The sequence below is a fragment of the Pollicipes pollicipes genome, unplaced genomic scaffold, assembly GCF_011947565.3.
Source record: "Pollicipes pollicipes isolate AB1234 unplaced genomic scaffold, Ppol_2.1 Scaffold_7262;HRSCAF=8765_pilon_pilon_pilon, whole genome shotgun sequence".
Lineage (NCBI taxonomy): Eukaryota > Metazoa > Arthropoda > Thecostraca > Pollicipedomorpha > Pollicipedidae > Pollicipes > Pollicipes pollicipes.
Window position 1 is genome coordinate 26030067 of NW_023597055.1, and position 25644 is coordinate 26055710.

Consider the following 25644-nt stretch of genomic DNA (forward strand, 5'->3'; position numbering starts at 1 on the left):
TGCTCAGCTTTTTGGCCGGTCGTCAGTCGGTCGGCTGGTCCTCAGTTGGTCGGCTTTGTTTGGCCGGTCCTCAGTTGGTCGACTGGTCCTCAGTTGTTCGGTCGGTCCTCAGTCGGTTGGGCTGTTGGGCAGTCGGCTCAGCTGTTCAACTCAACACGTCGGGCCAGCCGCCGCAGGGTCCGCCCGCCGCCGCTGACCCAGCCGCTGTTCCGCCACGTTAGCCGGATATCGAGTGTTACGTCTCTCGCGGCTGCGTCGCGTCAGCCAGCTATGGACCGGTTGGGTCTCGATGGCCCGCCAGTCGACACCACACGCCATGTCAGCACTCTGTCGCAGCAAGGCAACTGTCAACGTCTCTCAGCGGTCTGCTGCGCACTTAAAACCGTCAGCATTTGTCAGCGGCCCGCCAAACCGTCCGCATTTGTCAGCGGTCCGCCAAACCGTCCGCATTGGTCAGGGGTCTGCCAAACCGTCCGCATTTGTCAGGGGTCCGCCAAACCGTCCGCATTTGTCAGGGGTCCGCCAAACCGTCCGCATTTGTCAGGGGTCCGCCAAACCGTCCGCATTTGTCAGGGGTCCGCCAAACCGTCAGCATTTGTCAGGGGTCCGCCAAACCGTCCGCATTTGTCAGGGGTCTGCCAAACCGTCCGCATTTGTCTGCCAAACCGTCCGCATTTGTCAGCGGTCCGCCAAACCGTCAGCATTTGTCGGTGGTCTGCCGCAGTGAGGAAAGTGTTCACCTTTGTCAGCGGGCTCTCGTGGAGAGGACGCTGTTCGCCTGTGTCGACGGTCTGCTGCAGAGTGGAATCTGTTCACTTTTGTCATCGATCTGTCGCGTAGAGGAAACTGCCCCTCGTTTCCGTGTAGGCCCCTGCCAGGCATCAAGTGACGTCGCCACCATAGCTGGGCGTGGTGATTTTACCGGACATCAAGATCTCCGCGCCTCTGGTCACAAAGACGCCGGCCGGGGTGCGATTCATGGCAGGACTGAGGCAGAAACATCGGCGACGCGTCAGCTGAAACGCGAGACCGACGGAGTCGCTCGACAACTTCGCACCAAGTGCGGCCTCTGGTACTGACGCGTCACGCAACTGCTCTGAAACATCTGGAACTCGGACTGATTCGGTCACGTGGGATAAGGCCACCTGATAACGTGCCTGAGACTGGCAGATGCCGGCGCGGGGCCCTCCACCCGCCCCGCGATCAAAGATCAAAGCACATCAGTATGGCGTGAGCTACGAGCATAGCCTCGTGCCTTGAGCCAACTAACCCTATTTGGCTTACTGAGGAACCGTGCAGATAGATAAGCTAAGTATGCAGAAATGGTATTGCTTGGTCTGCATGCCCAATTATTTAGCTCAGTTCTGCAAAGCTTCTGAGCATCACGACTAGGCCATCGCCAGTCAGGTCACGAGCGGGCTCGTCTGTGGAGAGGCGGCGTCACGACGTCCCGCGCGTGAGTGGAGACGCCGTCACGACCGTCACCTCGTGACGCGCGGCGCCGAGGAGGGGGTGGTGGGGGGGGGGGGGGGGGCGAAGAGCAGGCTCGTGCCGCCCGGACGGGAGGCAGCTGGGAGACCGCTCAGTTGCGTCGTACCTTGTCGCGTGCCCAGCTGACAGGATCAGGAGTATCCCTGACGCGCGCTGGAGTCCGTCCGGCCCTCGCACGGAGCCAGCCAAGGCTGCCACTGGGGTGGTAGGAACGCCGCCGGCATCGTCCAGCCGGACCTATGCGTAGGCGGAGAGTTTGCAGGCGGAACGCGTGTCTCCTTCAGACATACGCGAGTACCATGGTGTATTGAACGCCGTCCGCACATGCCGTGAGGAAGGCATCCCCGCGCGCCACTTGCGAGCGCTCCGGGTGCGTGGCTGCCCCCAATACGCCTCAGTAAGCGGACTCCGCAGCTAATGCTCGTCTCTGACGTGACCTAGCCGGGGCAATTACTCATGGTTTTCCGGAGGCTCCCGTGCGCCCCTCTTCTCTTCCTTGGGTTTGCGTGGCTGGCTGATGTTATTGTCCTGTCGGCTCGGGCTGACGGGAAATGACGAGTCTACCGCATCCCTGTCTCTGAACATTTCCGCGCGCCGGAGGACACCACTGGGCCGGGTCTCCAAAGGATGTCTGGCAGAGGACAAATATACACGTTTTGCAGCTCACTGCATACTGCAGTTAGATAAGGTACAGCTGTGGGCCACAGCCAGGTCTTTCCTCAGAGGGGAGGGGGAGGGGGGAGTCTCAGTGAGCACGCATCATACGAAAAACGAGCGTGCCGGTTATGGTACTTCGTAACAAAATACGGGCCGAGGGAAGGAGCCTGACCCCCGCTCCCTCCCCTCTGCCTGCGCCCCTGGTACAGCTTATTCATCCGTGCGTCGTTTGCAACCGCCACATCAAGCGTGCCAGGTTACATTGGTTGTATTGCAAGCGCGTGATGGCCACTGTCGGCTGCAGCCATCACTGTAAGCAGTTCCCATCCGGAGTGCCCCGTCGCGGTGTCATCTCCATGGATCACGTACAGCGAGCGGCAAGGCGATCTGAGCGGGTATCCACACTGTGCTCAGGTCAGCTGCCCCGAGTCAGCTGGTCCCAGCCGACCGGGCCGGCGTCCGCGCGGACACGTGGCGGCGCCCTGCTGTCAGCACGTGTGCCGCATCTGCTCGTCGGCATGTGTCTCGCGGCAACCAGGCGAGCGGGCGCGCTGCGCCCAGCCCCTGGCCGCCCCACTGTCCCGCCTCGCTCTGGCGGCAGCTTCTGCTATGTCTGTACCGTCTCGCGATCAGCAGCAGGGCGCATGCGTGGCCGCTGTTCGGCGTCTGCCCGCGCGGTCGCGGATTAGCAGCGTTCACTAGCTTTAGCAGCTACGAAGCGCTCTGATTGGGTGAGGCAAAAGCGTTCATGTTTGGACGTCAGATAGTTCCGGGAAATAATCGGCCGGGGTGCCCACACATCGCCAACAGAGGCCTTTTGAGCTCCGGACCGCGGAGATATGACAGTCACATATTGCGTGCTATTTTGCATGGTTATTACGGGCACGTTCGGCTTCAAAGGGCGATCAGCAAGGCAACGCTGGCCAAGCGCGCATTCTTCCCCACCAGCCGCGGCCCATTTTCAAGTAAATTGGATGGCATGGGATATGTGCGACGATTAAGTGAGCCGTATTGGAGCCAGCGGCCTCTTTTTGCACGTCACACTTGTAATATTGGGCGCAGATCTGCTTCGGTGTCGGGGAAGCAGTCGTTTTCATGCTTCATGATGCAGAACGCACGGTGATGTGCGATCAAAGAACAGTTCAGAGCATTATAAAGAGGGTGTGACGTTAGCAGCCCTAATGCATTGTGAGGTGTACATAGAAATGTTGTGGGAACACGCCTCCGTCGCACGATGCTGCCTGGGAAGTTGAACATTTGGGTGTAAAAGCACTTATGAATACAAGGCAGGCGCCAGCAAGTTCAAGAGCCCATGTGGCATAACATCTATTAGCGGAGGGAGAAACGCTATTTTTAGTCGTGCTTGTGGACACGTGCACTAGATATATCCCCACCTGATGATCCAGCCGGGCTGCTGCAGACGTCAGGTCAGCGCCTGACCTGAGGAAGGTCGAAACCAGCGCACCTCCGCCGTCTGGTCGCGTTATTCCGGCGGTTATAAACGGCCACCCATCCACACACGGTCTAAGTGAGCCTGCGCGCCCCATTACCGGACGAGTCAGGTCCAGGGTGCTGTGTTTCGTGGGATGGCTGCTACACGATGTGATCGTACTGCGTGTGGTACGGTGCGGACCGGAGCCACACATTGCACAGGACGCAGGCTGTCATTGAGGGGGGGGGGGGGGGTTCGGCTCGACCTCAGCGTGAGGAGCGGTGCAACCAACAGGAAGGCGTAGGCTTGCTGAGTTCGTAACGCTGAACTTCACCCTGAATGGGAGTGGTAACCGTTATCTATCGCGATCAGCTAGGATGATATGGAAGCGGTACCCGGACAGGTTGCGGCTGCTGGGAAAGCCTGTCAACGCTAGCCGACGGGCAGGAGAGCCCGGTGACGAACGCCGCGCCAGCTCAGTCGCCATGAGCGCGGTCGGAACCGGATGTGGCATTTTCTTTCCGCCCGGGCTCTCGCGAGCGTCTCGGAACGGAGAAAGACCGTACTGGCACGCAGTCAGCTGCGGTGGTGACGTCAGAGGCGGCACGCTGCGCCGTCGGAATGCCTCGCCAGCCGAGAGGAAATGTGCGCCATCTGGGGTATGGGCCCTTCAAGGTCGCCTCCAGCTGACCCGTGACAAATGCTGCCGGCGCTTCGCTGCGAGCTTGGTGCTGTGTCTGCCGGAGAGCCCAGCTGCCCCATTGTGTATGATGCCAACAGTGTTGAGTGTTCTTGCAGTATCTGCACTCGCTGTGTCCAGCTGTAGGATGATGACTCCAAGCGTGCTGCGAGTCCGACTCTTGCACTGAAGCGGCGTCACGTGACTTAGACCGTGGCAAGGAACAGATAAATCCCTACGTTAAACGTAGTCGAATTTCGTAACGAAAAGATAAAGTTGCGTCGTTTTCAGATGTCACTGCCTTGGCTTGTTGATGGAGATAGATCAGCTTTATTAACGGTATGAGTTTGTAACGTCATTGTGTATTTTAAAATGTTGCTTAGTTATGTCACCATAATGTAGCAAGCTCTCTATGCTGCCTGATAGCTGATAGGAATAAATAACACCACTGAAACAAGTGTTTAAGTCCATGTGTTTACGTGGCAAGATGTTTGATGTGTTACTGCGGTCTCTTGTGGCTCGATGTCATGCACCTGGCTGATGATCATCCGCGTCGTCTGTGGCTTTCCTAGCGAACTTCTTATGTTAACTTTCGGAAGAGGATGAGCAGAACTTCCGTCACGAACTCGCCGGCTGAAGCTGCAGAGCTCCAAACGTTCGCTGCAGTCGAGGCGATGCGGACCATGGATGTAACTCTCCGACAAAGACGGCCTTGTCACGCGGTTTCCGCTTCTGTTCAGATCCGCCATTTGCCGGAGCCTCATTTGGGGTAATTCACGGACGAAACTTCAGTCGTCGATCCCAACTTGGGCGACTGGTTCGGAACCAGGGCTCACTGGACGGGATGGACTCCGCCGTGGCCTCTCCATCGACTCCGGCAATTCACGTTCACGGCACCTGCACCGTACAAGCGTGGCCCACCACGTGCTAGGATAATCTCGCCATCCCTCGCAGCCCTCCCCACTGGCTGGCGAGTGGCTGAATGGTAGGTGGCAGGCATGATAGTGCCGACAACACTGGCCCCGGCGCGGACGGCTCAGATCTCGACCCACTCCCCTCCCCTCCCCCAACACCCCTCCCCCTCCCCGCCGCCGTCTCCCGTGGCCGCGGTCGAGAGACCGTGACGTGCGGCGGACGTCTCAAGTTCGTCGTATCCGTCCCCCAAGGCCGCTGGTTGCCTGCCGCCGCGTCCCTTGCCCGGGGAGGCGTTCATATTGTCCAGGGTACCCGCTCTCCGGGGACGCGCCGGCGGCAGCTGGACGGAACAGCTGGTCAGCCATGCTCCGGTGTAGCTGGTCGGCCATGCTCCGGTGTAGCTGGTCAGCAGTGTTCCGGTGTAGCTGGTCAGCCGTGCTCCGGTGGAGCTGGTCGGCCATGCTTTGGTGTAGGTGGTCAGCCACGTTCTGGTGTAGCTGGTCAGCAGTGTTCCGGTGTAGCTGGTCAGCCGTGTTCCGGTGTAGCTGGTCAGCCACGCTCCGGTGTAGCTGGTCAGCCGTGTTCCGGTGGAGCTGGTCACCGGTGCTCCGGTATAGCTGGTCAGCCACGCTCCGGCGTAGCTGGTCAGCAGTGTTCCGGTGTGGCTGGTCAGCCGTGCTCCGGTGTAGGTGGTCAGCCACGTTCTGGTGTAGCTGGCCAGCAGTGTTCCGGTGTAGCTGGTCAGCCGTGCTCCGGTGTAGCTGGTCAGCCACGCTCTGGTGTAGCTGGTCAGTCACGCTCTGGTGCAGCTGGTCAGCCGTGTTCCGGTGTAACTGGTCAGCCACGCTCTGGTGTAGCTGGTCAGCCGTGTTCCGGTGGAGCTGGTCAGCGGTGCTCCGGTGTAGAGCACCGCTCGGCGCTGGCGTTGCTCGGCAGGTGGGGTGCGAGGGCGAAGGCCCAGCTCGCCACGCCAAATACACTTCGCCGTGTCATTCCCAGTATTGTACGGCGCATACACGCTGTGTGTGTGTGGTGACCGTGGGCGCCGCCGTTACTGACGTCTACTGCAGGAGGGTTGAAATGCAACCGAATCTTGGCATCATGACCTCGCGCGCTTTTGCTATGTACCTTCGGGCGTACTCGCGCACGCGCTCCACCTATATATCCTCTCCATATCCCTTGCCCAGCAGCATACCCCCAGGCTGCTCACTTTCGCCGTGGTTCCGGACCGAGGCCGATCTCTCCCAGATCTAACCAGCCAGCCTCGCACTGGCCTGTTGTGTCGATCTAGCCGACTTCGCGGAGGTCGACCAGCTGTCTACAAAGACCATGGGACCACCCACCACCGTCCGGCGGCAGCTGCGGTGCCTATGTTGAACGACCAGCCGTCTTTGTATCGTGCCGTGGCATTACCGGCCAGCGGCTTGTGTGTCCGTCAGCTCGCTTTGTGCCGACCGGTCACTATCTCTTGCGCCGCCGGCCGCGGCAGACTGCTCCCGTCCAGTGGGGTCCGGCCTTTGTCCGCGCCGCCGCTCCGCCGGCCGGCCCGAGCCGCAGCCAGCCCGGGCTCGGCCTCCCATTGGCGGAGAGAGCCGACAGCAGCACCGCCACTCTGCCGCATTGGATGGCGGATGTCGGAAGTGGCGATGGTGGATGGCGTTGAGCGTGAAGGCTACGAATCATGGGCGGATTCAGCGTCCGCTGTTGAGGGGGGAGGGCAAAGTTCGTGTTAGGGTGAAGCACCAACTCTTGACCAGTTGCTCAAAAATTAAACAAAGATCGTGAATTTAGGCGTTTTTCGCTGTGTTGGTTAAGGCCAGTTGGCCCCCGCCCCCTCCCCCACTGGATTGCTCCAAGAACGGAGATCCACCGGAACTGATGGCGTTAAGGTTGGCGCCTCCCTCAGAGTTGGGCTATGATGCAAGCTGCGTGTTGAGGTCATCTGTTTCCAACCAGCGAACTAGTTTGGAAGCCGCGTAAAGCTCTTTCCAAAGAAGATTGAAGTTCCAACATTAGTGCCTATTGTAATTTGTTAGGTTTGTCTTTCTGTGTGCCGCCATAGGTCTAATTTCAAAGCTCGTAATCACTCCGGTGGTGGGACGGAAAGCACGTCACTGAAGATTTTACCAGGTGTCAGCCCTGTGACCAGCGCAGACCCATTCATTTGGTGTCGCTTGTTGCGGCTCACGCAGTGGAACCACTGCCGCTCGCCAGCCACCAGACCGGCTCAGGTCGAGCCGGGCCGGACGAAGCCGTTCTCTTGGGAACGGTTTGCTGACCGCGGTGACACACCGCGCGGGCGTGGTGGGCCGGCGGAGCCGTGGCAACGCAGACCTTCGAAACCAGCGTGAACCCTCACAGACCTCCGAGATCAGACCAGGGGTGAAGCCGGAACGGGCGTCTGGCGGGCCAAAGCCGTGTGGTTCTCTTCATACACCACCTCGCCGACAGTCTTTGATTCTGATGCCGTGTCCGCCTTTGCTCACTTGACGAGCGGGCTGAGTGTGGGCCGACGGGGAGGCGGCTCGTGAAACTCGCGCCCGCCCGCTTGGTTTGTGTACCCCTGCCGGCTGCGTGCCGGTTTATATGGTAAGGTATGCCGCCGGCCCGCTCGTCCCGGCCCTGGCTTGGCGGCGCGGGGCAGGTCTGGGGCAGGGGGCAGGGCTGGTGTAGGGCCGGGAAGGGTCTGGGGCAGGGCTTGAGTAGGGCCGTGGCAGGTCTGAGGCAGGTCTGGAGCAGGTCTGGGCCAGGGCTGTGGAAGGTCTGGGACAGGTCTGGGGCGGGGCTGGGGCGGGGCTGGTGTAGGGCCGGGGCGGGGCTGGGGCAGGAGTGGAGTAGGGCTGGTGTAGGGTTGGGCAGGGTTGGAGCAGGAATGGAGCAAATATGGAGCAGGGCTGCGGCAGGACTTGGCATGGCTGGAACGAGGCAGGGCGGGGGCAGGCGGCACAAGGGCCGCGTAAGGCAGACGAACCGACGGACACCGCTGCGCCCGAATTCACTGCAAGGCCTGCTAAAGCTGTAGGGACGTTGCCTCGTAAGAAGCGCGGGACAAAGGGGGAGTCCGCCTTACGGCTGGGTAGAAGCAGGCTTCCCTCTGCCGCAAACGTTAAACAGCACCGAGCGCCGGTCGACAAAACACGGTAGCGAGGGTCTTCGTTCGGTGGATTGGGGGCGCAGAAGTCTGCCGGTCAGGCTGGCTGGAGGCGGCGCGTTTTTGGACGCCTTTTTGTGCTGGTTTTTGCTCGTCCGCCGTTCTTGGCGGGTGGCCGGCTCGGCGCTGCCAGGAAGAAAGCTGCTGTCTTCCCATCGAAGCCCGGTTGTAGCTTTACGAGCTGCTTGGACCGCCTGATATTGATGCGCAAGCCCGCTGTTCGGAAGAACTGATCAGCCTTTTCTGTTTTGGTGTCGGCTTTTATCATCCCGTTCGCTGCGTTGGCCCCGCCTTTGCTCCGCATCGCCGGTCTCGATATTGGTCTGGCATCATGGTGGCGCAGTGCACCCTGTTCCGCTCAGCTGGGGCATAATGGTGGCGCGGCACACCCTGCTGCACCCAGCTGGGACATCATTGTGGCGCGGCGCACCCTGCTGCACCCAGCTGGGACATCATGGTGGCGCGGCACACCATGCTGCACCCAGCTGGGACATCGTCCCCGTCCCTGGAAACGTCTTATTACGCTGCGTTATGGAAGCCATCCTGGTCACGTGGTCTGGGTCATCGTTCATGTTGCTCCATCCTCTTTCAGCAACGAGTGCATTGCCTGGTAATTTGTGTTTCATTGTAATGAATCGCGAAGCGCCACGGAGCTTTGCTAAGAAGTGTGTGACACTACAAAGCCTCTAAAACTAGACTGGTGGGCTCCGCTCCTGCCGCCGAGGTCTGTTGGCGGACGGCGGGAGGCGCCTCCTCCCAGTCAGGGCACCCCCTGACAGCGACGTTCGCTCGTCGGTCAGCAGAAGTCTGCCCCTCTTCCTGTTGTTGCCGCCACGACCTTTGCCTTTGACCCCCGCCGGGTGATCGGCGAGCAGGGAGCAAACTGAACCAACGCTGGCGGGAGATTCATGTTACGGCGACGTTTTCGCCTCTCTGTTTCCCTCTCCCCCTCTCCCTCCTTCCCCCCCCCCCCCCACCTCGTCCATACACACATGCAGTGCTCCTTACGTTCCATTTGCGGGGCGCGCTCAAAGGAGAAGAGCGAGTGTCGATGTGCAGTCCAGAGCGTCCAAAAAACCTCATTATGATCATGAGAAGCATTACAAGACTTGTCATCGTCAAAGCAATGGTGTTGACCGCTGACCAGCCCCGTAAAGCTCAGTGTCTGCTCGTGTGGCCGAAGCCAGCGACAATAATGATGCTGACCACGGGAAATGTTTGTTTCCGCCGTCGACGGTGCCGATGCCTCGAAGGCCGATAACGCGGCTTGGCTCGGTTGGCTGAATGACCAAGCGCCTGTTCCACATCGTCCTGATCGGCGCCCGCAACGATAAGCGGCGGTCGCGTCTGCAACACTGCCCTCCAGCCGCTGGCGGCCCCCCCCCCCCCCTCCCCCCGCTCCAGCACCGCCCTCGCTGGGGTGCGGCCGGCGGTCCAGCTGTGCCGCGAGTCGTCGAGTGTTACAAGCGATCAGCTGGGATGAAGTACGGCGCGGTCAGGATATTTACTCTGTCTCACACAAATCTCCCTCGAGGTCTGTTCGGTGTTGGCTGTGAGAAAAGCGTTCGCGGTTAGTTGTTGGAGTGGCGGAAACGTTCCGCTGCTTTGTCGCTCGCAGTAGGAACCTTGGGAATATTGAACACACCTGGTTTGACGAAGCCTGGCGACACGCTTGTGTCAGTGATGACGTAGTGCCAAATAATTCACCCTTTCCTGTCTCTTTAAGTTTGTATTGTTTCCACGCAATTGAACATGTTTTAGTTGTTACAGCCGGGGTCTCCTCATGTGTTATTCCTCTAACTAACATATGTGCTTGCTGTCACACTGATGCAGTCATGTGCACATGTGCAGCTGGTGCAGTGGAGACAGATACGAACCATGTCACACCCAGTTTTTACGCCTGAATTTGTGCAAACGAGGTCTGGCTACACGGCCACACCCCGGGTTATCGGCCATTTCCCACGCGACTGAGCCCAGGCTGCCCACGCCCATCCCCGCCGGCGGCCCGTGGGCGGCAGCCTGGGAGGTCGGCCGTCAGCGGGGCTAAAACAGAGCCGTGGGTGTCTCCGCCGTCCCGCCACGGCAGCGACTGAGAGACCCGGGAGAGGCTGGAGGGAGAGGGCACCGCGGCCTTCTGGCGAGCGTGGCCCCGCCGTCGGGCTCGGTGTCGGCCAGGCCCGCTGTCTGTGGGGGCCTGACCCGGGGTGACTGCCGGCGCTGGGGCAGGGGAGGGGCCTAAGCCTCCGGACGGTGCTGGAAATGATCACGTCGGCGCCTGCAATAAGTAGATTATTTCATCAAGCCTCAGCTCTCACGCCCAGTGGCTTCGCCGCGAGATCGTTGAGTTTCTTGTAGGAGCTTCTTGCGCGTAATGCCACGGGCGTCACGTTTAATTTGCCAAAACTGTGTCCCCTGCACCACGCCCTGCGGCGGAGGCCTAGCGAGCAACAGTCACCGGGATCAGTGATGTCATCAATAGCGTTCAATGATGGTGTAAACCACCGTGGTTAGTGATGCCATCACTGGTGCTTTGTGATGCCACGTGAGCCTGCATGCCACGAAGCCGTGAGGCAAAACCAGCCGACAACGCTGGAGCCTGGCCCGTAATTTGTGCCGGCGGACTGTGGCCGGTCGTCGCGCTACCTGCCGCGCACGTCACCAGAGGGCCACCGACGCCCTGCGTCTGCTGCCAATCTCCCGTTCGCCGTTCGCGCGCCTGGCGGCGGCTACGGCTTTTGGTGGGTACTGGCGAGCCTGTGGGACCCAGGTCAGAGCCGCCACTACTCGGCTTGTCTTTGCGACGCAGCTGCCACCTGGGTCATATGGATCATATGGTCTAACCCCTGGACGGGTATTTAAAAAGGTTATGGGAGCGGGAAAGTTCGGATTTTCCTCCAAGTACAGATATTGCGATCAGATGTTTCAGATGTTGTTATGCATGTATGCGTTTTATCTTTTGGTGATTTGGGTGGAATATGGATGGGCCCGAGACAACCATTGGTGTGTGCGAGGGATGAGGTGGGAGGGGCTCCAAAGAGACACAACCTCCGCCCGTGATCCGCCACGACCCCCGACCATCACCGAGCGACCTAGCGGGACGTTTTCCTCCCCACCTCTGCCCTCCGAGGTTGCGTTATGATTTCTCTCGGCCGGGAAGTGGAGCGTTGTTGTTGCCGTCCATGTTGCCGCGCGAGGCATCGGACCGGCTCAGTTGCCACGCCGGGTTTGCAGCTGCTCCACAAGGCAAACCAGTGCGGCAAACCGGCTGTCGGTGTAAAAAATAGATCGGTTGGACCACTGTTTGCAAGGAACTGACGAGAGCTTAGTTACGGTATGCATCCGGCCTTTTATATTCCAGGAAGAGAGGTGACTTGCAGTCAGTGGGTTTGTCTGCGTTAGCTTTCGTTCGTTCTTATCAACCGGAGGTTTACAATTGTGCTGCAGTAGGCGCACCTGTCGAGAATATCGCTGTAAATGCATGGTACTAGAGCGGAATGTTTTGAATGAAGACTAGTCCTGGGCTGCGGCCTGTGGCTTCTGATCACGCCCACCAGTCCTGACCTTTCTCACGGCTCGGCCGCATGCCAGAGGTGATTCACGAGTCGGGAGTCACGACCGGCCGGCCGACTCGGACCCGTCGGCCCGGGCCGTGACTTGCCGCAACTCTCGCAGCTCTCACCCACCGCAGCGCAGCTCCGGCCCATCACCTCCGAGTTACCACTCCCGCTTCCCGGCGCTGGTTGTGCGAGTCCGACAGCCTGGCACGCTCGGAACCTCAACTGGGGACGGCAAGATTTGGGCTGGTAATCCAATGAAACTTTTTATTTAAGTTTTTATTTTTGTCACTCCTTATCGCAGTTGCAGTGACGGAACACACAATTACCGGGGTAGGAACGCAAACCATTGTCGTAACGGAGGCCCGCCTGCCATACCAATGCGAGCTAAGCCCGGCAGCAGGTGGGGGACACCCTGGATATTGCTGTGATGGCGGGTAAGAAGTATCGAAAGGTGCCACGCAAAACATGAATGAAATTTTTGTGTGCCTTTTTCTGCGCGTCGGTATTGCCACTATGCGCATGCATCACTGCCACACACCTGTGACCCCTGTAACTTCTGTAACGTGTCGGCACCGGTTTAGGAGCACTGCGTAGTACTACGTTTCAGAGCATATTTTGTGTTGCCCCGTCACAGCGAAGCTGTTCAGCTGCGACCTGCAGACGACCCGTTAACACCCGCGCAGCACGGTGTCCGTCCGTGACCTCCAAGCGCCCCGCTCACCTCTGTGACCTCTGAGTGCGTCCGTCTGACATGTGTGACCTCTGCCCGGCAGACCGGCGTCAGCTGGAGGCGGCGCAGAAGGCACACAACCTGACCGAGACGCTGGTGCAGCTGGGCGTGCGTGACTGGCCGTCGCTGGTGCGCCACCACCTGGGCTTCGCCGTGCTGACCGCCGTCGGCCTGCTGCTGGTCCTCATCACGCCGCTGGCCGGTCAGTGCGACACCTGGGGTGGGGCGGACTGAGGGGAGGAAGGATGGGGACGCTGGTGTGCGTACTGTGGGATGCGTTGTCCGGAGCTGGACACGGCCTACACCCACGCGCCGACTCCACGGTCGTCGGTGCTGGTGTGGAAAGGGCCACCAGGCCTGGTGACACGGTTCATCGCGACAAAGAATGGATGTGCGTCTTTTGGGGACGACTAGCCATGCCGGTGAGTTCGCATGTGTTGGTTTCAGCGGCAAGCGGTGGCCAAGCGTGTGTGGGCTGACAGTCGACATTGGGACCGGGTCTGGGCCATTCAGCTGATTCCATCCATCGTTCAGTGGTCACGAATACTGCATGAAGAAACAAACAAATTGTACGAAAACAATAATGTGACCTCGCTCTCTGATTTGATGAATTTGAAGGACCTTGCTTTGAAAATTGATAGGGTGCGTACGTCGAGCAGTGGGGGATTTATTATAAGTATGGGTGGCCCTATGGCGGATGCTGTTCGTCTTCTGCCTCCGGCGTCGCGTATGAAGCCGTATCACATCTGGTTGCCATGGCGCCCGGACCCGGTCCGTCCCTCCGGTAACAAGGGGCTCAGCTCCGATAACCAGGGGCTGAGCTGGGCAGAGGGAGACGTCAGCTATGAATGCTGGAGGCACAGGGGAGTGCTTATCGCTGAGGAACGGCGAGCCTGTGGCAGATCGCGCTGTGGGGGACACAATACAGAGGCACGTGCGAATGGACCGGATGGTGCTGGCGACGGCAGTGTCCACCGTGGGCGCGCTTTTGACGACAGTTGGACGTGCGCCGAGGGCGCCTGGACTGTTGAGCGTTGAGCTTAGCTGTTGTATTTCCCTTTCCTTTCATCACATCCATTTCGTTTGTCATATTATCTTGGTTTCGTTTTGTTGTGCGCATGATTTGCTGCACTTCTCTACCACGGCCAAATCGAAAAACGAACCCCCACCCCTGTGTACCAAGAGGAAAGGAGTTAGGACCGTCCGAGATGCGACCGTCTATGGTACAGCATAACCGTTATGAATGTTTTGAACTATGCATGAGCCATGCAGTGGGCTGGTTTATGTAAGTCAGATCGGTCTTCACCAGATCAAGCAATCCTAAACGTCTGGGCGGACAGAGTGAGCCCGAGAGCTCAGATCATGACATCAGTTCTGCATAATCCGCAAGGAAAAATGGTCATTTCCTGTCAGATAGAGCGGCCTTAACGGACGCTGATACCAAGGGCGTCACAGAGTCCTGGCCATCCGAGAACTCCCCCCCCCCCCCCCCCCCCCGCCCATCTGTCTGGCTGGGCGGACCGGTTGGCGCGTCGCCCCCCGTGACCTCTTGAGCTCGCCCCGGGCTACTCTGATGAGGTTCCGGCTAGGAGGCCGGCCGGTACGGGCCCCGATCAAAGACGAGCTATGCGCGACGCTCCACTTCAGAGCGAGGCTGAAGGACGAGCCCGGACGCGACCGGGACCACAGCGAGAGCGAGGCTCGGGTGAGAGCGAGGCCCGGAGAGAGAGCGAGACCCGGAGCGAGAGCGAGGCTCGGGGCGAGAGCGAGGCCTGGAGCAAGAGCGAGACCCGGGGCCAGAGTGAGACCCGGGGCGAAAGTGAGGCCCGGAGTGAGAGTGAGGCCCGGAGCGAGAGCAAGGCCCGGGGCCAGAGCGAGACCCGGGGCGAGAGCGAGGCCCAGAGCGAAAGCGAGGTAGCGCGGGACTGGCGGCAGCCGAGAGCGTCTGGTGCAGCGCTCCGGTTGGGCCGCGCACCGTTGTCAACCTGTTGTGCTGAAGTGGCAGTTCGTGCTGTTGCGGGTGGTTGATTGTGCTGTCCACATGCCCCGGGGATAAGATCGGTGGTCGCATCGGCGCCGATCGAACGCTACATTCTGAACTCCACGTAAACGGAAGGCCTCCGCCGTTCGGTTGGCAGATATCAACAGTTTTCTTATGCATGTTTGTTGAAGATGACGTCGACTGTTGCGGATGCTTTTGGTCTAAATGACGGAAGACAGATCACAGAGGCGATCAATGGGGAAGGGCGTCATATATATATATATATATATATATATATATATATATATATATATATATATATATATATATATACCACGCCACCCACAACATGATCATCACATGTAGATACCGGCGACCCTGGAAAAGAATTGTTATATTTCATTTCGACCAAGTATCAATCAAATCGCGTGTTTCGCTTTATTGTTAAGTCTCCAGAAGGCAGTACCGTATCGATAATGCTTCTTGGCTAAAAGTCGCATCAGAGTGAGTGCTACCAGTCACGTTACCGTTGCGTGTTCGCCGGTCGAAAATTTCACTTTCGTCATGAACCGAACCATGGCGGCATTCGGAGCTCGTGCCACAGGTTTTTGTTTGGATAGGCCGGCATCAACAGCAGCTCCGTGTGGATGCTTGGGTTATTTGTCCGACCCAGATGGCTTGGTCCGAGTGGCGTTGATAGCCAGGTGATGTTCCTGAAAGGGATTCAAGAAGGGAGCTCGTCTGAAATGGATTCTAGAAGGGAGCTCGATGATGCAGATTTCCCATCGTCAGATGAAAACGTCCAAAATGTTTCATTACTACACCGTGGTAAAGGCAGTAGGAGAAGAGTTGTAATGCGTTTCACGTTGGCAAGGTCTTGTTCCTCCCTGAGGTCATGAAATGACTGTCGACATATCTCATACACTTTCAGGCGACAATTTGTGGTAATCGCACCTGCTCGGTTGTGCAGTTGTCTGGATGCACTGCGTAGCGCTAAAAACCTATTTTTTGGCCAGCCTTCCTCATTGGTGTTCCAGTCTGGAATGCATTTATTCGCGGCTCGTTTTGCAATGGTGACCTCTAGTTGACATTTGTGCTTTAACGCGAAAATCTGGTTCTGGCCTCGTGACGTTGATGAATCTGGGGACGTGGTTTGGATGACAGGCACCTCAAGCATGGTCGCGGCCTGCTAGATGGGGTGCTTTAAGCGCTCGACTGTGAGATTTAAGCGTGATTTAGAGGGACGGATGATGCATTTCTGCCTGTCACACTGCCTAAATGGCAGCTTCCATGACCGATGAGACACGTGTGGCGACAAAATGTGTGCTGAACTGCCTGACCCAGGTATATATCTCCAACTCAGACTGTGCGGTGCCACACTGCCGGTGCAGGGCTGGCCGACCTGTGGCTGACCCAAGGTCGGGCTGTGTGACGCCACACTGCCGGCGCAGGGCTGGCCTGCAGGGCAGGGCTGGCTGGTAGCTGACTTAAGACGCCGTGACCCGAGTCGACCGCTCGACTGACTTCCGCCATCACCAGCGCTGGTGCTCTGCTGCTGTCGGCACGGTATTGACTGATGTTTGGCTGACCTTGGCCCATTTCTCCCCCAGGGCTGGTGGTCTGCTGCTGCCGATGTGCCGGTAAATGCGGCGGCGGCTCGGATGTATACGAGAAGAAGCGGGACAAATGTCGCCGCATATGTTACGGAGTCTTCCTCAGTTTTCTAGTTGTGCTGGTGCTGTAAGTATGCGAGCGGCCGTGGCGCTTACTCTCCGATAGTTTCGCTGCTGGGTGGAATTCGGACCGTCGCGTGCACCGACTGTCTTGATCAATCCCCCTGTTAATATCATTCGGTTCGCTGCGTTGGACTCTCGGCTTTGATTGGACGCTCGTGGTCCAGCGGATAACAAGATTGAAAACAAATTTACTCGGGCGAAGTGCGAGAAGGCTTACAGTTTTTGCACCAACATCTGAATCGTTTGAAGCAAGATTTGTGGTCCAAAATTGTTACCAGCTTCTGTCCGTATTGGCAGGTTTTAGAGATCGTTTTCCTGATTACTAGCTTGTTGATCTTTGTGGCCATTGTCGTGATGCATTCAGCTCGCTGATGTATTACTTTTTGCGTTTGTATTGATAATTATACACAGAAAATTGAGATGTTTTGTACGCTAGCATGGGAATCAGGCTCCTTGCCGAGCATAACAAACTGGAGATCCTCCTGACAGCACCGTTGCAGGAGTGCAGTGCCAGTTCAACCGACAATTTTGCAGGCAGACCTGAATGTGCAATTTAATGTCACAATGTGGCTAGTGCGACTTCACGCCACCTGACCAGTGACCGGTCGCCACTGGAAGGTCACGGACGGGGCGGGATTTCTCGGCTGGAACCTTCACGTCTGTCACGCTTCGGCCGGAGTCTAAAATTCACTAGCAGCTGAGCTACGGCCACGAATTTGTTCATTATTTCGACCAAGCCAGTCATAGGAATGTAAACATATGGCTGCAGATTTCGTCTCGCTTATTCCTCTTATTTTGTGCGATATTTTCGTTTTCAGTGAGAACGTGGCTCACGCATAATTTTACCATAGGCAAGGGGCATAAATCAAAGAGGATCCTTGAACACCGAATTAAGCCCGCTGCAGGATCGCTCAATACGTCGCGTGGCGTAAAACAGCATCTCTTGTTCTCGGATCACCCTATATTCACTTGTTCATTTAAAATTTTACATATTACATCACACCTTGCATATTCATTGTCACCTATGTATCAATAAATACCGTACAGTCGGTAAGAGAGTGGCATTAGTCCCCGAGGTAACTACCTTGTGTGTACGTCCCCCAAGTGTGAACAGCACGCATGGTGAGCGCCGTAAGCCCAACATGTTGAAACTCAGTTTCAGAAACACCTTCCCATCCACCCTGATCGTTTTTCGCGTGTTGTGAAGTCATGTGTGGCCAGAGTGGTTGGTGCGATCACAGATACTTTTGTGACAGCTGGTTGGTTTCGAAATCAGTGTTTGTACGTACATACGCTTAACATACGCGTGCACCAGCTCCTGATGAGGGCAATGCACATCACTGACGAGTTAATCTCACACCGTGTCGCCAGGTTTGGCCTGGTGGCGTCGTTTGTCGTCAACGAGTACGTGGAGAAGGGCGTGAAGCAGGTGCCTGCTCGCCTGCACGTGGCCGTTGACGACTCCCAGCTGTTCGTCAAGAACACCCGGAAGGTAGGAGAGCGTGCGCGGCGGACGCTCGTCAACGGTGGGCACACAGGCTTAGACGACGGGGTGAGCAGGCGGATGGAAACAGAGAGAGGCACAGGTGGATTATGAAGTGAACAAAAGAAACCCCATCCCTATGTTTTGTTTGGTTCGAGTTAAGCGGTTGTGTACCGAACGAAATCTAGCGCAAACGCTTCCCGCCGCCAAAAACTTCGGAGCATGGCTTTCTTGCCACTGGTTCGTGTTTTTGAGCGTAGAGCTGAGCATTAGCCAGATCATGTAGTAACCGCCAGGCGGATTTGTCTTTTGGTTCGAAGACTGCTTATAGCCGCGTTCATGTTTTTTATTAAGTGACAAAGCTTCTGCAGTGCACAGTGAAGAATCTGAGGACAGAATCGAGCCCATCAATGTGGGGAGGCCATCGGTGTTCTGTCTAAAGTATGCTTTGTGTACCTTGCTAAGGGTCATAATCAGCAGCTGATCCTTGGGATGTGCGCCTTTGTCTGTACCCCTAACAAGCTACCATCCTAGTCATATGCGTTGAAAGGACTGATTGGTCTCGCATGATCAGTAATGGTGGAAACATGTCATTGGACCTTGGCACAGAAATCGTTGTGCACGTTGCAGAAGACCCGTTGGATCTGTTCTGTGAAAACACTGGGCTAAATTTATTCGTGTAAACATTTGAGATTCGGTGCCCTACTTACAAGGTACGGTGTCATATAGAGAAAAACAGCGCAAAGCAAGAAAGCAAATGAACAGTGCATTGAATGTCGGGAAATTATAGGCGTAATTCATTGTTAAGGCGTAATTCATTGTTAAAGTTCGCGGGCCCGACAACAGATTGTCGCTGCGGCAGTGGCTTCTAGCCTGGGTGACCAGAAGCTGAGCCTGGGCCGCCGCGGTCGCCTCACTCCGAGCTGCCGTCCCGTGACCGCGCGCGCGCCGTGTGGTGGTGGCAGTGCCTTGGCGGGTGGCCAGCCGCCGCTCGGGCCGGCTCGGACGCTATACTGGGCGGCGTTTGCTGGCGCATACGACCGCCGCCGTAGTGTTTCGCCGCGTACAGGTCCCGCCGCGGCGCCGTGCAGTCGCGGCTGCGACCCGGCCGCCTCTGCGCCGTGCAGTCGCGGCTGCGACCCGCGCGGCCGCCTCTGCGCCGTGCAGTCGCGGCTGCGACCCGCGCGGCCGCCTCTGCGCCACCAGAAACTTGTCGCGGCCCTCGTGACGGCGCTATGCATGGTAGCGCAACGTGGCCCGCTCGTCTCGTGATTACACCCCGAGTTTTGACGCCCATTGTCCGCCTGGCGTGGTCCCGTCCGGCTCATGCAGTCGTCGTGTGGCTGGGCGCAGCTCGGTGGCGTGCAGGATCGGCGCCAGGGTTGGGTCCTAGCCGGCGGCGCTCGCGGCCGGCTCGCTCCCGCGTGTTTCGGCGTCTGGCGCCGGTCCGAGTCGGTGCGTGCGAACCGGTCGGCGGTCGGGCGCCGGAAGCGAGCGGCATCGATCTGCGCCAGTATTGCCGTCCGTGCGTCGGAATTGGCCACTGTGCGCCGCTTGATCAATGGTGGACAAGCCGGCATCCCGGGCTGTGTGGGCTTCCCCGGTCCTCTGCTGCCGATGGCCGACCGATGATGGTCATTGGTTACCATTTGCTGACACTGGGCACCGGCCACCAGTTCAGCTGACACTGGGCACCGGTCACCAGTCCAGCTGACACTGTGCACCGGTCACCAGTCCAGCTGACACTGGGCACCGGCCACCAGTTCAGCTGACACTGGGCACCGGTCGCCAGTCCAGCTGACACTGGGTACCGGTCACCAGTCCAGCTGACACTGGGTACCGGTCGCCAGTCCAGCTGACACTGGGTACCGGTCACCAGTCCAGCTGACACTGGGTACCGGTCGCCAGTCCAGCTGACACTGGGTACCGGTCACCAGTCCAGCTGACACTGGGTACCGGTCGCCAGTCCAGCTGACACTGGGTACCGGTCACCAGTCCAGCTGACACTGGGTACCGGTCGCCAGTCCAGCTGACACCGGACGCTTAGTCGGTGGAGGTAATCGGGAGACGTTAATCCGCGTGCGGAGCTGGACATGCAAAGGCACGAACATCTGAACATCCATAATGCGGCTGTGATGTAAACGATTCGATATGTTCGGTTTTTTTGACGTGATACGGTTTGCGTGTCGAGCATCACTAAGGCGTCTCACCTGTTCTGATATGTCATATATGCCCAGCATTGTGCGTCTCCTATGACAGATCGTAACGCTGGGTACTGCGGCCAATAGATCGTTTATACGACCCCAGGCGTTGGTTACCAGTCATAGTTCCTCTTGACTCTGAAATCGCCGACAGTTAATTTGCAAACCTGTGTTTGGTCGGCGCGCCATGCTCCTGACTCATAGCACCCGTTGATCACTCCACGTGTCATGCCTTGCCCGTGAGCTGAGCCCCTGCTGTAGGTGTCCAGCATCCTAGCACAGCGCTTGACCGCCAACCGACTCAGTCACCGGCGTCGTCCGGGGCTCAGTTCAGTCTCAGTCACCCGTATGGTCCATGGCTCAGTTCAGTCTGTCACGCGTGTCGTTTGTGTTTCGGTGCAGTCTCAGTCCCGGCGTCGTCCGGGGCTCAGTTCAGTCTCAGTCCCGGCGTCGTCCGAGGCTCAGTTCAGTAACTCACGGTGCCGAAAGCACGTCGTTTAGCTAACCGTTTGTGACGTCTGTACGAGACGGTAAGGGGTCCACTCCAGCCCATCCACCAATGCGGGACGGGTCTTTGTGTTACACATTGTTTGTGTCCACTGGAGGTGAGCCAGCCGCTCACATTGTGTGTCTGTCTATGTCGGCAGGAGGTGAACCACCTGCTGGTGGACAACTACCGCGAGCTGCAGGGGGTGCTGGACGAGTCGCTGGACAGTGAGTGCCTGCAGACTAGCACCCGTCACGGCGGCCGATGGACGCTCAAAGCGGCCGGCGTGCGGTGCTGGGGCTGGAGCTGGGAGGACATGCGGTGCTGGGGCTGGGGCTGGGGCTGGGGCTCAGGCTGGGGCTGGGAGGACATGCGGTGCTGGGGATGGGACTGGGGATGGGGCTGGATCTGGATCTGGAGCTGGAGCTGGAGCTGGAGCTGGAGCTGGAGCTGGAGCTGGAGCTAGAGATGGAGCTGGGCTGGGGCTGGGGCTGGGGCTGGGGCTGGAGCTGGGGCTGGAGCTGGAGCTGGAGCTGGAGATGGGGCTGGAGCTGGAGCTGAGCTGGGGCTGGAGCTGGGGCTGGGGCTGGAGCCGGGGCTGGAGCTGGGCTGGGGCTGGGACTGGGGCTGGGGCTGGGCTGGGCTGGGCTGGGGCTGGGGCTGGAGCTGGGAGGACATGCGGTGCTGGGTGGTAGGACGTGAGGTGCTAGGCTGGTAGGACGTGAAGTTTTTGGGGCTGGGAGGGTGTGAGGTTTTGGGCTGGTAGGACGTGAGGTATTGGGGCTGGAAGGACGCGAGGGGCTGGGGATGGGAGAACGTAAGGGACTGGGGCTGTGAGGACATGTGGTGATGGGGCTGGGAGGACATGCGTTGCTGGAGCTGGGAGCATGTGCGGTGCTGGGGCTGGGGGGACTTGTTCAGGGTCTGCGAGCGTTGTCGGTCGTAGTCACACCATTCCAGCGCTTCGGTGTGAAGCAGATTGCACACAGTCTGACGTTAAACTTGAAGGCGTCATGTTTCCCACCAAGAACGTCGTGTGCGGTGATGATTCGCCATTAGCGGAGGGCGCGGGTGTTGACCTCCACAGACTGATGGCTCCCGCGTCGTGAGCGTTTGCCGTCTGTATGTGTGCCGCGCATTACGCCTGCCCCGCCAGGCGCCGCTTTCACCGCGGTCTGGCTCCGTGACCCCAGTGTGCACCGGCTGGCGGTTCTGGTCGCCGACGGCAGCCGCGCTGACCACTGTGCGCTCGCCCGGCAGAGTGCGGTGACCGGGTCAAGGCCAAGCTGGCCAACATCTCTCGTGCCGTAGCCGTGGACGACCTAGCCGCCATCGCCGAGGGCCTGCGGGACATACGGCGAGATCTGAACGTGCGTGAGCCCCACTTGCCTTCCCGGCCGCGTTTGTCGTACTTTGTTGTACTGGTTTGCCTTTCCTTGTGACTGCCGAAAAATTATGTCATAGCGTATGTATCGTGGAATTGAATTTCCCATGCGTGCATAGTAGCGATCACTGTGCACGGTTCTGTGCGGCTGGACACAGTCTCGGTGATCGCACTCCAACCGTGAGCTGTATTTCCCTCAGAAAACCTACGTAGTACGGTGTGCCCACGCTCTTACATAACATCGCGGCGTAGTGCGAGCCCAGCGCACGCCGTCCGCGACCAGCCACCAGCGCCTGCGCTTCCCCGCGCTGCTCCGCGTCTGCCTGACCCGCCTGACCCTGTCCGCGACCAGCCACCAGCGCCTGCGCTTCCCCGCGCTGCTCCGCGTCCGCCTGACCCGCCTGACCCCGGCCGGCCGGTCTCTGCCGCAGGCGATCGCCGACCAGACCCAGCAGCTGCAGGGTGCGGGCCGACCAGCTGACGGTGGCCTACAGGGTGTGCAGGCTGAGCTGTCCAGCCTGCTGCTGCTGTTGCAGCTCGCCCGCCTGCCAGCAGCTGGAGCGCCAGTACAACCTCTCCCAACTGGCCGTGCAGAACGAGTTCAGACAGGTGAGGGGAGAGAGAGTGGGGTACTGAGCGGACAAGGGACTGTGCCAATGGAGGGACTCGGAGGCGGCTGCAAAGAAGGAGCAAACGGAAACGAAGGCAGGGACAAGTGCAGATAACGAAGGGGACTCGGAGACGGGTGCAAAGGGAGTGGGAGGCGATAATTTTACAAAAAGAGGGGGAAAGGGTGGAGACTTTGATAAATGCAGGAGCAGAGTAGGCACTGGACACGGAAATAGACACTGAAGAACAAACACCCTTAGTTTGTCAAGGACTCACAGGAAACGCAGATGGTGTGTGCGGAGGGATGGGAGACGAAGACAGACGGACGGGGGGTAGCAAGAGGATGTAGGAATGTGTTTCAGGATGGGAGCAGTTACAAACGGCGCTAAGATAATTGCAGAGATGATGAGCACGCGGAGCACAAGGAAGTAGGAAGGCAGGAACAGGGGTGCGAGAAACTGGATACACAGGTGGCTTGGAGACGATTGGTCGAGAGAACATGATAAACGGCACAGAGGCGTCTCAATAGAAGAAGATAGAAATGTCTGGGTTCGGGGGGAGACTCTCGGAGAGTGACAAGCAAAGGGAGCTGACAGGTGAAGGCTCGTGTCTTGTGGTGTACGATGGGGACAGTATTGGCGATATTATGCCCGGACGTTTGAATCTCCAAGGGCGTTTTGTTTGCCGGTCGTGAGCTTCGTCTCTTTTCTCTTCTGTGGGCGATTTCTGCTGATCTTAAACCTTCGCACATGCTCCTTCAATCCTGCACTTGTTTCATGTACCTTCAAGTACCCCTTCTGTGCTTTCAATTTTGGTCTGTCTTTTCCTACCGTCCACATGTCGGGCAGCCGTCGCTCTCAGACTGTCGACTGCTGATCTAACTCATATGCGTGGAAATAACAGCGCCTTCCTGCGGTCGCCGAGGGCCTTCCTCATCCCCCAACTAACCACCGCTCGGCCATGTTTCCAGTGGCTTGCTTACGACCTGCTGCCGAAGGTAACGTACTAACATCGCTTTATGGGCCGGTTGCACGAAAGTCACATGGTGCCATAAGTCACGCCCACCGTTACTGAGAACTAGCACGGCGTATTCCTGCACGGCGGTCCGCGCGCCCAGAAGCTGTGTAGTTTCGCGTGCCCACGAGCCACAACAGGCACGCTGAGTCAGACTCGAGACGCGCATGCTCATTAGCCGTAGTAGTGCGCCGCCGGCCGCTGTAGCCGCTCGTTCCTACTCGCGAGTCGTCAGAGTCACGCCTGGCCAGGCACCGCGGTTGAGCACGTTAACACGTCCGGTCACGCACCGTATCCGCGAGTCACTGTGGACGCGGAAGTCAGGCGTGCCCGGCCTGGAGCTGAACTTTGTTGGAGCTCGTCAGATACGGCTGCCTCGCTCTGCGGTCCAAGCGTCGCTTGTCCGTGGGGTACAGCGTGTAGTCCTCTGCGGCCCGAACGTCGCTTGTCCGTGGGGTACAGCGTGTAGTCCTCTGCGGTCCGAGCGTCGCTTGTCTGTGGGGTACAGCGTGTAGTCCTCTGCGGTCCAAGCGTCGCTTGTCCGTGGGGTACAGCGTGTAGTCCTCTGCGGCCCGAACGTCGCTTGTCTGTGGGGTACAGCGTGTAGTCCTCTGCGGTCCGAGCGTCGCTTGTCTGTGGGGTACAGCGTGTAGTCCTCTGCGGTCCAAGCGTCGCTTGTCCGTGGGGTACAGCGTGTAGTCCTCTGCGGCCCGAACGTCGCTTGTCTGTGGGGTACAGCGTGTAGTCCTCTGCGGTCCGAGCGTCGCTTGTCCGTGGGGTACAGCGTCCAAGCGTCGCTTGTCCGTGGGGTACAGCGTCCAAGCGTCGCTTGTCCGTGGGGTACAGCGTGTAGTCCTCTGCGGCCCGAACGTCGCTTGTCCGTGGGGTACAGCGTGTAGTCCTCTGCGGCCCGAACGTCGCTTGTCCGTGGGGTACAGCGTCCAAGCGTCGCTTGTCCGTGGGGTACAGCGTGTAGTCCTCTGCGGCCCGAACGTCGCTTGTCCGTGGGGTACAGCGTGTAGTCCTCTGCGGCCCGAACGTCGCTTGTCCGTGGGGTACAGCGTGTAGTCCTCTGCGGCCCGACGTCGCTTGTCCGTGGGGTACAGCGTCCAGCGTCGCTTGTCCGTGGGGTACAGCGTGTAGTCCTCTGCGGCCCGAGCGTCGCTTGTCCGTGGGGTACAGCGTGTAGTCCTCTGCGGCCCGAGCGTCGCTTGTCCGGGGTACAGCGTGTAGTCCTCTGCGGCCCGAACGTCGCTTGTCTGTGGGGTACAGCGTCCAAGCGTCGCTTTTGCGGTCCAAGCGTCGCTTGTCTGAAGACTACAGTGTACAGTCCTCCGCGGTCCAGGCGTCGCTGTCTGAAGAGAACAGTGTACAGTTCTCAGCGGTTCAGGCAGACACTGATTTGCACGGGTGGACCGGCTCGACCCTGTGGTCATACGTGTGCTCGATTTTCAAGCGGTCTCACAGACATGCAGGCACTTGAGCTCACTTTATCCATGTTTGTGTTGGTGATTGGCATGTGCTCTCTTCCAGTGTATGTCGACGTTGAGTCCCGAATGTCATGTCCTCTGTGGTAACAGCTTTCCTCCTGAGTTCTATAGTAGGTACCATCTTTGAAATGCACATTTAGTTCAATCAGGGGATATGTTCTTTCAGATGCAAGTGATTAAGCATGGCGTTTTCTTACATAGCGGTGATGAATTGCATGAGGCTTGATTTTCCTTGCGTTATTATCATTAAGTTTGGCACCAGTCTGCTAGGATCCGGCAGTTGTGTGGTCATGTGCCGTGATTGGCCTGCGTGCGGTCTGCCACGGTGCTGGTGGATCAGTGTCTGGAGCGCGCTCCGTCCATCAGCACCTGCGCCATGTGCCAGTGTTTCACGGTGTGAGAGGCCTGGATGTCTTGGTGATTTCGCCTGAGACGCTCCGAGGACTAGCTGACCTGCTGGTCGTGGACATTGGAGGCGTGCATGCCTTGTTTGAACCTCGGTGTCTATAGGTACCGTGGCTCTTTATATCTGTGTGACGTTGCATGAATTTCGTCCGCCAAAAGCAGATGGGTTCAACTAAAGTTGCATTCGATTTCAGGTCATAATGCTGCTTGCACGTGCCTGGTGTATAAGCTACCTGGTGCAC

General features: G+C 58.4%; 1 protein-coding gene across 1 annotated transcript in view; it reads left to right on the forward strand.

Moving 5' to 3' along the window:
* The window catches only part of LOC119113645 (prominin-like protein), a 39028-nt gene extending 16636 nt beyond the window's left edge, over positions 1–22392 (forward strand). Inside the window, exons 2-8 of the mRNA XM_037237928.1 lie at positions 12656–12814; positions 16204–16333; positions 17701–17821; positions 20661–20727; positions 21761–21870; positions 22316–22346; positions 22388–22392. Coding sequence (XP_037093823.1) covers positions 12656–12814; positions 16204–16333; positions 17701–17821; positions 20661–20727; positions 21761–21870; positions 22316–22346; positions 22388–22392 — 623 coding nt within the window. The remainder of the gene's footprint in view (positions 1–12655; positions 12815–16203; positions 16334–17700; positions 17822–20660; positions 20728–21760; positions 21871–22315; positions 22347–22387) is intronic.
* The last annotated feature ends 3252 nt before the right edge of the window (positions 22393–25644 follow it).